General features: G+C 35.3%; 2 protein-coding genes across 2 annotated transcripts; one reads left to right on the forward strand and one right to left on the reverse strand.

The window, feature by feature from the left end:
- Positions 1 to 1,969: 1,969 nt before the first annotated feature.
- LOTGIDRAFT_139967 (hypothetical protein) lies at positions 1,970 to 3,231 on the reverse strand (the record flags this gene model as incomplete). Its single annotated transcript, XM_009050002.1, has 2 exons — positions 1,970 to 2,259; positions 3,006 to 3,231. Coding segments are annotated over 2 exons (516 nt in total), but the record flags the coding sequence as incomplete, so codon positions are not given.
- Positions 3,232 to 5,010: 1,779 nt separating this feature from the next.
- Positions 5,011 to 6,513, forward strand: LOTGIDRAFT_56380 (hypothetical protein; the record flags this gene model as incomplete). Its single annotated transcript, XM_009050003.1, has 2 exons — positions 5,011 to 5,180; positions 6,135 to 6,513. Coding segments are annotated over 2 exons (549 nt in total), but the record flags the coding sequence as incomplete, so codon positions are not given.
- Positions 6,514 to 12,175: the final 5,662 nt, after the last annotated feature.

Consider the following 12,175-nt stretch of genomic DNA (forward strand, 5'->3'; position numbering starts at 1 on the left):
TACGCGAAGCTTCGACGAAAGATCTGGGTGTCAGAGACTAAATATCATTTAGAAATAAGTACGACCCATCCCATAAGGTTTATAATGATATTTTATATAGCAGACGATGCGACAGATTTGCTGACCCACAGAAAATGACGACGTAATCTCGGGAATGTTTCACGAAGCATGCGTCCACTCTTCCTTTCACCTTATATTTAAATAATTGGTTATTAAATTACAAACCTTAAAATATAGACTTGATCCACGGCGACAAGAATACACGACTTGTCACATCCATCTCAATATATGTAACAATTGCAATTTTCAATAACATACCATTGTAGCCGTCCTGTATAGAAATTAGACTCACATCTAAAATTAATCTCTTTTCCTATTGAAAATGCCGTCTTACAGGTTATAATGTCCCACTAAAGCAATACTAACCTCAAAATGTCTTATATAACTTCTCTCTACTCATCTATGAACTCAAAATAGCAGTATGCATAATATATAGGTTTTCAGGTTTTTTCGTCATATCACGTGATCCGGATTTAGCCCTATATACTTGTATAACATAGGGTTTTTCCTTCCTTGTTTCTCGCAATTTTTGACGTGAAATACGTGATATACATACAAGGAAGATTCCTCAAATTCATACATTTTTCACAAAAAAAAAAAAAAATAAATAAATAAAAAAAAAATAAATGAGTGAATTTAAAGTAACAACAATAACTAATATGTCGATTCAGACGACTGAAAGATTCTGTAAGCAACTGGATTTTTAACAACTGCACGACTGGAAACTGTCGCTGTTCATGTTCTTCTTTCGAGTACAACAAGATACATAAGCAACATAAGCAATATCACACACGAACGTAGTTCACAACCATTTTGAATCTCTTCTTCGACTAAATAAGTCGAATTTTAAAATAAATTAGGTCTGCATTTATAATCATTTCGTAGTCTGTAAATGAGATTTGAAGGTTTGGTTGAAATTAAATAGCCTTATTAAAAATTCGACTTTTTAAGTCGAAATAGTGATTCAAAATGGCTGTGAGCTACGTTCGTAATGTGTTATTTCCATGTAAGAACCATACGTATTTACTTATGTACCCAGTAGTACTCGACAGAATTACGTAGGTTCGTAATCAACTGGATATTGTCGTCAAAGGGAATGGATTTGCAACCATGCGATTACAGTTGCTACAAGTCACATGCGGAAAAAGTAAGACGTATAATGATTTCTTTAATTTTAACTGATTTTTTTCAAAAGTTAAGGGACAGATGCGCCATTTCTTTTTTTTTTTTGACCAATCATAATAGTCTCAGAAACTGGAATTCTTTTAGCTAAGCCAATCAGTAATAGTGTCTACAGCTTACAGTCGAAATATGAGCCTTCAAATCCATGTGTGTCTAGAATTATCAGCGATTGAATGTTAAAATTAAGACTCGTCAATTTAAAATACTCTGTGATATATATATATAAAAAGTGTGTAAAATTCCTAGTTTGGAGTATTTTTGTATGCTTCTAGTACTTCTGAAGACTCTTTACATATGTTCAAGACTATAATTAAACCCCCAAAATGGAAGACCTTTTCCTTTAGCCCAGAGTTCAACTTAAAGGTGATCAATTTCAATTTTGCTGGAGATGTGCAAAAAACATATGCTCTTGTGCCCCTGGCCCGACGTGTCCATAAACGTCTCAACAACTAGCGAAACATAAATGGATCAGAGCAACGAAATATCTAAGATTGCCCGAATTTCTAACCTAGTTTGTGCCCGAAAAACTTGCTTTCGGGGCTGCGAGGAGGGGGGCGGCTGCCCCAATCTGCCCCTCCCCCCTTTGGCTCCGCCACTGACCTAGAGACCTACAGATACCATATTATCATTAAGTCAATCGTTTAAATTCGATATACTAACGTAATTTCAAAACAGAAGGCGGGTATATATACCATTTAATCACCGGGAGTTAATTTGGCTTAAATTATCAATAGTATCCTGTAGAACACTGGCACTCACGATATCGTTTAGGCCATTTCATACCACAATCAACACGGCGGTACGTCACTTCCGGATTATCCCAACCAAGAGAAGTAATTTGCTGATTACCATTTTCCAAATCAAAGTGAGCATAATATCCGTGCGCGTTCACTTGATTGTAATGGTTTTGTCCACACCAACTCAAATTAGGTGGTTCGATGGGACACAAGTTAGTTATCATTACTGTAATTGGCTGCATCGAAGTCGGCGGGGCTCCTTCATTTTCAATAAACCCTCCTGAAAAAGCAACATAATTATTGAAATAGCATAATAAATTGGCCTTGCCTTCAATTCTCTGTTCTTTATTCTCGCCCTTGTAAGTGTTTAGGGGGACATTATAGTTTCGATTTCGATTTTCTTTGATATCTCGTGCGACGTTTGTAGTCCTTTGTTCGGATATGACGTCACCATCACAAGTAGCTTTCTAGTCAAAGATAATCATAATTCGTTGTCATTGAACTATAAGGCCATAACTGACTCTTTTTCTTGTAATTTACTTTCCAGGAATACGACAAAACCTCACACCAGAAAGGTCATATCTACAAAATATGCCCATTGTTGTCAATGAATGGATGCACATATGACCTTTTAATATATTCGTTATAAATTTGTAAATCTATTAAAGGTTGAGGGTTCAAAATAAGTGTACACATGCGCAAAAAGCATTTAACTCTATAATGAAAACTACCAGTTATGACCTTATAGTTCTATGACATCGAATTATAGTCTGGTCATTTTTTTTCTGAAATTACATGAACCACTGACTTCCATTGGGTAAGCCCGATAAATTTTATGCGACCTGGGAAGTGATGTACGGATGTGGTATATCACGTGCTAGTCTGAAAAACATCTTTCTCTATTCCCGCCTTTGATAGATATCTGACGTTCAGAATAGTAATCAGAGATTCGAGGTACGGGTAGATTTGGACGTTCTTGGAATCCCCTTTATGTGGATATAGTTAATGCAATAAAAAAAACTAGACCTGTAGGGGTCAGTTCATAACATTGACCACAACGTTGACCACACCAAGTTTTACCATCAAAATCAAAAAATCTCTGATTTACAGCTGCTACATAGTTATCTTTATTCCAAAAGAACTGCTTATCCAACCAAAATGGCCCACATCCACATGCACCTTTTCGACCATCATGAAAAACTGTTGTAGAAGCACATCTTCGACCGTTATTCATCAGAGGTTTGCCTTTACATATTGGTTCAGATCGATTTAATAGTATAAACTGGCCTGTAAAAGAAAGGGATAAATTCGCCCAATAATATAATCATAATGCAAGATTTAAGCCATTTATTTTCATAAAAAAAAATATGTGGCGGTGCATCCCAAAGCAAAAACCCCGGACATAATAAAAAAATTTAGCATCCGCCACTAAATCACTATGCATTATTCATTATACTTATTTGATAAAAAATGATACAGTTTTGGAGAATCTTGTTTAAATTTTCTATGTATTACGTAAGGAAATTACAAGAAAGGAAGAAGTACTTAGAGAAACACTCAGTGGTTTAATATTGGCCTACATTTGGATCACGTGAATATGAAGATAAAAGAGATATGTGCATAGGTTACTGCTGACATGAGTAAATGGATGAGTAGAGTTTGGGCATTTTGAGGTAAATATTTTTCTAATATCTGTAAATAATTTTCGACTGCAACGAGGTCACTATGGTCTTCAAAATGGTTATAATGTCGTCGATCAGAAAAAAATTGATCTTTCTTTTGCATACCATGCCTATCAGGCCTTCTCAAATGGTGGCCCGCGGACATTACTACAATAATAATGAAACAAAAATATAATTCAAAAGTATACAGAGCCAAGATTTCAGAGCAAAGGTTCATTGAAGACAGCTAGATTTGAATTAAATGTAATGTTTGTAATTTGACAAACCATGATATATAAGGAATACTACCAAGAATAGACATAAAATTTGATTGAGCACATTTGGCCAATACAGTCATCACTCAAATTACCCGGTGTCATAACTAACTTAACAGCGCAATGTCCGTATATGACAATTTATCCATTTATTTTTGGTAAGCGTTTTCCAATAATTATCCATAATATTAACGAATCGATAGTATTAAAATTTCTCTTAACATTATGAGTAATGATAGTCAACTTAAATTGCTGTACTATATATAGATATGGTGTATAAATGGCGGAAGTAGCGATAAGACTTATTATAAAATAGATTCTATTTTAATCCGAATGTTTATCTATTGTCACATTTCCAACTAATGGGCTCAGTTCAACTGGTGTTTAGAGCAGTGATTCATGATTTGGTGTACTTTGTGATGTCGGTATACCACCTTATCTTGTAAATCTCAATGCTCAAATTGGATATCTAGGTCTATATGAGCTTAAAGGGGTCGGTAGGCCATTTCTTTGACCAGTCATACTATAGTCTTAGAAACTGAACATTTTTAGCTAAGCTGATCAGTAATAGTGTTCACATTTCACCGTGGAAATCTGAGCCTTCAAATCCATTATTTGAGTTTAAAAGTAAAAGAGACGAGTCATTAGAAGTACTTATATGAAACCCCATAAATGGCGGATCTGTCCCTATAATTGAATTAGGTGTATCAAATGAGGAAAATAGCAAAACATTCTTTTTGTTATCTTCACAACGTCATACTATAACGAATTTGTTGTATTACGGAAGTGTGTAAACGAATACAGTCAACCAGAGCCCTTAGCGGAAAGTCTGTATACATTATTCCATAATAGGGCTCTTGCAGTTGCAGTCAAGGTATAAGAGGAAGTTCGTAATATCTCGTGAAGATGCTCTTTTGTATAATTTTCTGCACTCAATGTTATTGCATTTCAGAAACAGATACAAAAACAACCAGGATGTTATGTTACATTGTAATTCTCATTACATACGGATGTTTGGTGAAATGCAATAGATGTCGACAAGTAGATGAAACTCGAGTAGATTGTTCCCATCTCAACTTAGTTCGTGTTCCAAAAAACCTTCCCGTAAACATCACCCAACTGGATTTGAGTTACAACTCCATAACAATTCTATATAACGGGGATTTTAAACATTTGAATCGACTTCAAATTCTATATCTCGGTGAAAACCCTCTCACAGCTATACAGAGTTCAGCTTTTGAAGGTTTATTGAGTCTACAGTCGTTGTTAATGATTGGACATAAATTGAATTATACTGCTGATGCGCTACCAGATGATGTGTTTGAACCCTTGAGATCTTTGGTAACTCTCGCCATCAGATCGGATATTAATAGATTTTCAGGAAAATACCCAGTCATTCGAGATATACCTTTTGGAAAATTGACAAACCTAATTGATCTCAACATAGACACTACACCGTTTATTGTTTTTGGATCTGAATTTTCAAATATGAAGAAACTACAAACGTTAAAAGTCGGCAATGAGGGCGATTTTCAAGCCGGATTATCACAAGTCACGAATGTAACATTCACTAATTTCTCAGCAACTGTCGAAACAATAATCTTTGATGGTTGTATATTGACATTATTCGAATCTGGATCATTGTTACCTTTTCCTTCCTTAAAAACGTTTCAGTTCAACGAAGTTCAGTTTGGAGCTGGTTCTATAAACGACATTATTAATGCTTTATACGTCTACGAAGGAAAGAATATGTCAACCATATCTATACATTATTTGTACACAAAATCCGCGTACGTTTCACAAGATAACCGAATAACAGGTCATATACTAGCAAATATTTGCGTGGAAAATCTGCATCTGATAAGTGATCATCTGGTAGAATTTGATTTAGATAGCTTTATTTTATATCCGGCGTTGATTACAAAATGTATAAAATCCATTGAATTACAAGACAATTTGCTGACTGGCAAGTTCTCTAGAATAGGTATATTTCTATTATGGCGACTTAAAAATTTAGAGATATTGAATTTGTCGACGAAGGTGAAGTATGGAACATGTCATTTGGATTCTTTTGTAGGCAAAGACGTTCGGAGTAGTAGTTTTCAAGTGCCAATACCCTTTTTTTTACCATCTAAATTGAAATATGTAGATATATCAGGATTGATCTCAAAGCTAGGAGAAGGTATTGATCTATATATATTTGGTGGTGAAAATATGAGATATCTGAATTTTTCTTTTTCTGGACTTAGCAATCTGAACTACTCAATCCGTGGTTTGGAGAATCTCGAAACGCTGGACTTAAGTGTAAATAAACTAAATCTGTTGAATTCAGATTTCTTCCAAGATTTTCCCAACTTGAAAACTCTAAGACTGTCAAGATGTCTTTTAGACAATAACTTTATGTTTCAGCACGGGAAAAGGCTTTTTACCCCACTAACAAGACTGAATTTTCTAGATCTTTCTCAAAATGATTTGGTGCTTTTGTCAGATGACATATTTGAGCCACTTCCTAATATAGTGGAAATTATTTTAACATACAACAAGCTGATCCGAATCCCGGACGTGAGTTCATTGAATCATCTACAGAACTTATATTTCGGGCATAATTCCTTGACCACATTGAATCAAGCTACGAGACAGATGCTCGAGAGAACATCAACGTCCAATTCGAACTTCAGCCTTTCTATTTATGGCAATACCTTTTCATGTTCCTGTTCTTCTATCGAACTTATTACGTGGTTAAATGGAACTTTAGTTGGACTGGATGGTCGTAATTATACATGTATTGGTGAAGATGGTGACTTGGCGACCACAGCTTCAATGTTTAAAGATCTGGTATCCATCAATCGACGATGTCGCTCATCATTTTGGTTGAACATAGCTCTCTGTTGCTTCTTCATTACCATCGTTGGTATCATATCCACTTTTGTATTTGCCAAAAATCGGATGAAGATTCGTTTGTTTCTATATAGGCTGCTAGGGCACAATATTTGTCCGAGAGAACGACATGAATTTAGATATGATTTGTCTATTTTTCACGATGAAAGCGATTACTGCCTTAGATTTGTACTCAGAGAATTACAAAACGAACTTGCTACTGCAAGAGGGATCAACGTTAACTTAGGTTTTGCGCATGGTGGACACAATACTCACTTTGCCGTTGCTGAAGATATTCGTGATAGTTGGAAAATCGTTTTAATAATAACACAACAGTTTCTTAATTCTGATATGTGCCTGTTTACTATGTGTACTTGCTTGTCAGCAATCACTTTAACTACGCCAAATAGAATTTTACTTTTTATTGACGGTCGACCAATAATACCTAACAATGTTCACTTTTTTATGGAATCTATTGCAGATGAGAACATTTTCCATGTTGATCTACGAAATCCACTTGGTTCTGAATTTTGGTCAGTGTTTACTAGATGTCTGCTCCGTGAAGAGATCAGAGATTAAAGGGATTTCCGGGGTTGATTTGAGATATTCAAATATTCGGGGAAAATAGATGGGAAGGTCGGTGATTACATAGGCCATTTTCAGTGGCGGCGCTAGCCTTCCAAGACAGGAGGTACAAATAGGGGGGCAGACCGACTCAATGGGGGGAGAACTGTCGAGCTTGAATTTCAAATTTCAAATGGCTACTCTGTGGTGGTATCATAGTCGCAAGCCTCTCATGGAGTGTCTTAGAGGATTCTCTCAAGAAAATTTGAGAAAAAATGATTGATTTTGTGCATTTTGATTTGTTAAAAATAAAGTGGGGGTACAATTGGGGGTGCAAACCACTTTTCTAAGCCCACCCCCCCCCTCCCCCTGTACTTCGCCGCCACTGATCTTTTTGCCTCATTTCTTTTCCATTGCCCATTGGATGTTAGATTAAACAGAGTCTAATGTACATCGTGAATTATTGCTTACTGCTTTTATTATTTTGTATGCAATGAATTAATAAATATTTGTAACATAATTTGAATAATTATAGCAAAACGAAATGAGCTTTCCTTATAAGTCTTCTTTATAACTCCCACCTCCCTCTAGAAAAAGACCCCATAACTTTTATGACAATATTGAAAAATTAAGCAGAGCAGTATGGCAGCCACTTTGGGTTTCGCTATCAAGAAAGGGATTATACATGAAACGCTTTGATTGGTTTAAAATAACATCAGTGGATGGGCCTTTGATGTTTAAGTGAGCATAAGATTGAAGACTTCTCTTTCGAGCCGCAAAATCTGGAAATTACCCCGACACTTTGAAATATATTAACTATATACTTACTTTGTATAAACAGAAACATGAGAGATATAAATTTGGTTAGAACTGGTAGAAATTCCATTTTCGACATCTCACAATATAGCATAACTACATGTATATTCTCTTCAGAAATTCTGGTGATGGCCTAATGGATTTTTTCTCTTCCCATTTTTTTTTATCCATAGTTAAAATTAACTGATTTTCAAACAAGTTCTGTATGAACGGATTTCACACCTTTAACGTGAATGGTCATTGAACAAGTTGTCAGAAAATAATGAATATTTGTTCTGTGCCTTATATTGGTGGTGGTACATTGTTATCTCATTTTTGCTACGTGACTCAATGACAAGAAATTTCCCAATGTACAACCCTAGACTCCATCTTCTATTAGTTTTCAATATTTGTTTAGTAGTTTTTATGGTCAAGTTGAATAATAATGAAACATATTGTATGCTTAAGGTGCACTGTAATGTTTTACCACGTGGCATAGCGTTCAAGAAGACCTGTTTTCAGTGGCGGCTCTAAAGACGGCGGAGATAGGGCAGGGGACGCTTACTCGCTAACCTGAAGGTCCAGGGTTCAGGCTAGGCATAGGTCGAAATAATACCTTCGAATTTTTAAATCCGGTTTCCCCTGTCGGTTTCCCCAGTCTGTGCACGTTAAAAATCCCTCGACCGATGGAAATCGATTAAGAGTAGGCTATTGCCGATGCCCTGGCAAAATTTCCCTCATTGCACACTGTATGGAGTTGCCTGTCTTCATTTGCTCACATGGTGCAGAAAAGTAGGACGTAAAACTCCATTCATTTCATTTCATAGAATACCTCTCATATTGTTTAAAAAAAAACCATTTATTTATTGAATATAGCATTTGATTGGTTGGTTACAAAACAACATATAAAATTTGTAATACGATTTCTTCAGATCATGGATATGAAGTACAGTAACCAGATTTTCAATTCAACAAGATTGAACATATTTGTGGTCCAACTAAAACTTGCAAATCGGCGATTGTCTCCCCTCCAATGCCATTCAGTGATAACCTATTGGGGTAATCAATACAGTTTCATAGTGAAAAAACAAAATGATCGATTTAAAGGTATAGTATACGTGGTCAAAATGAATCTTTGATCATCAATGGACTTGTCTCAAACCTATATGACAGAATCCCTCTATAATCCAATAAATCCACAAAACTAAGTAATAATTCAGTAATTCACGCTATTAAGTGTGTTTCACTAATTATTTAGTTTATAAATATATATCGTCTTATATAGAGATTCTATTCTTTATTTATAACACCTTTTAAGTTCAGCTGAATATATTCCTTTAACAGAGACTTTCAACAGCATCTGATGGCAACTGTAAATGTATAGTCGTTAGTACACTCTTGTCGACTAGTGGTCGAGTAGTCGTTGACTATCTACTATCTAGTTGCTCGCAAATTCCATTTGCTGTGGGTTCCAATCCTCCTGAAGGTAAGACTAAAGTTTATGCCTGTGCCAGTGCTATCGAGATTTGGCCCTGTATCGGCTTTCACATCCTTATACCGTTTTCACAAGAAGAACCATGTAACTATGAGGATATCATACAAAACAGAACGCACTATGTCACTGACTGAATTCTAATGCATTGCTTATTGCTTCCCGTTAATATGAAAGATCAAAACGTGCAAATTTTGATGGAACGTCTTACCAGACCCTCTCCATCGCACTCTGGGGTTCAATGTAAGCGATTTGCGATTCAAAATCCAATCCAATATTTCCTCTGATTAGCCAAAATTAGACTTTATCACGACGATCTGCGAATCAAATCAAATTGTATATTTGAAGGTTTACTATTGGAGCATTTTAAATTGCTACCGAATTTAAGTTGATTAACCAAAACTAAAATTTGATTTGATAATTTTGTCTAAATTGAACCATGTCTCACTCTGAGATAATAGATGTTGATGTAGGTAGGCCTATAGGTTGTCTTGCTGTACACAGTTAAATGTAATCAATAAGATGATAAACACTGTGGTGTATCTATCTTTCTAACTGTGATGCTTAATCTAAACAAAACTAAAAAATCAATAAATCAATAATTCGACAGAAGCATCAGATGTTATGACGATAATCGGCCTTGACGTAACGTAATAGTAACGAAACATCGCTATTGTGTGCAGGAGTGGATCTGAGACGCTGATGGAACTTTGTTTTCACTTTAAAATATCCAAAGATGAAAATATACAACACCTCGATGGTATTTACATAATGTCGTATTGTCTTCTAATGCATCCCATGGTTACGAATACAAACAAACTCCATCAACGATATTGAATGAAATATTAATTAATTGAGAATAGAGATATTACCTGGTTTAAACATGGCGGAGCTGTAAACCAGACAGGCTTTAATTTGTTTTCTACCTCACACTGTTTGTACATACTTGGAATTTATTCGAATCTTTCATGTAAGTATTTGCTTTAAAATCTCTTAAGCGATTATCTTTCTCTAATGAATTTATGGCTTAGCGAGTTTCGTCGACTACCAGGAAATCTTAAAGATGAACGGGATGATGTAGAAAACAATGACATCGCAAATTTCTGCTCAAAGGCTCAAAATCTACGTATCCTATGAGGCCCATTTTATATACTTTGAATACAATAGTAGTACTCTTACAAATTAACAAAGGCACTTGCAGCAAATTTCAGCGTCGGGACTGGAACTGTCGAGGGAGCTTTAAGAGACAGATGTGCATCGTACCTCCGAAACGGGATTTTTTTCCCGTTAAGCCAAAATTGAAAGTTGAAAAACGAGTCGTCTTTTCGTGAGACACTGTCATATATAGAAAAAAAACATCTATGGAAATAGGAAAATATATTCCTAGTTTGAGATATTCTTAAAGCGACTTTCCTGAAGACTATATACATATATTTAAGACCCCAAATGGCGCATTTGTCCCTTTAACGTGCACGGAGTCTCGGTTTATTGTTCTATCCGAACGAAGAATAGACGCTTTTTCCACGTTTTTTTTATCTGCATCACTGACAGCGGGAAACCTTCGCCCTTCAGGTTAGCGAGCAAACGTCTAACTCACTGAGCCACCGCGGCTCCCGATAACAAATCAACAAGAGTAGGGTAAATATTACATGAGGTTTAAGACTAAAATAACTTGTTTGATCCCATTGCGACTCTCAATATCCGCGACTAGAGTGAAGTGTTCCTTATAAAGTTGCTCTTAGTAAAAATTGTACTTTTTGTAATGACTAATGTTTTTGAAAACTGTTCTGTAAAATCGTGGTTTCATGAAGTTTTCCTTTAAAATAAAAACTGATTGATGTAAGAATGACTTAAACTTGGAAATTATAAAAATATTCAATCACTATATTTGAAATTCAATGGAGGTTTATACCTATTTTCCTGTTAAAAGTATTGACCACCTTGAATTAAAGGTCATTTAACCGATGTAAATTAGAAGAAAGCTCTGTTAATTAGAACAGATTTGCTCGCCAGCAATATGACCAATCGGACCTTACTTTCAGAAAACGGGAATATTTTACCAAAGTTTATCAGTAATAAGGTTCAAAACCCACCATCAAAATGTTAGTCTTCAAATCCATGTGTGTATATAATTATTCACATTTGAAAGTTAAAACGACTGGCCTTTTCTGCATATAGATAAATAGAAAAAGAAAACGAAATTTCTAGTTTGAAATGATTATGTACTTCTAGTAGTACATACATCCAAGACCCAAATCGACCCTCGAAAATGGCGAACCATAGCCTTTAAATGGATAGATGCTCCATTGTTTATTTTTTTACCAATCATACTTTAGTCTCAGAAACGGGACTGGTCATTTTAAAATACTGTGTGATATATAGAAAAGACATATATATGTGTAGAATTCCTAGTTTGAAGTATTTTTACAGGAATTATGCGATTTTCGTACATTTCTAGAAAGACTTAAATCAGCCTCCCAAAATGCCCCAAATGCCCCTTTAACGTTGATTGTATTGACTTTTCTCTCTATT

The sequence above is a fragment of the Lottia gigantea genome (genome assembly GCF_000327385.1).
Source record: "Lottia gigantea unplaced genomic scaffold LOTGIsca_142, whole genome shotgun sequence".
Lineage (NCBI taxonomy): Eukaryota > Metazoa > Mollusca > Gastropoda > Lottiidae > Lottia > Lottia gigantea.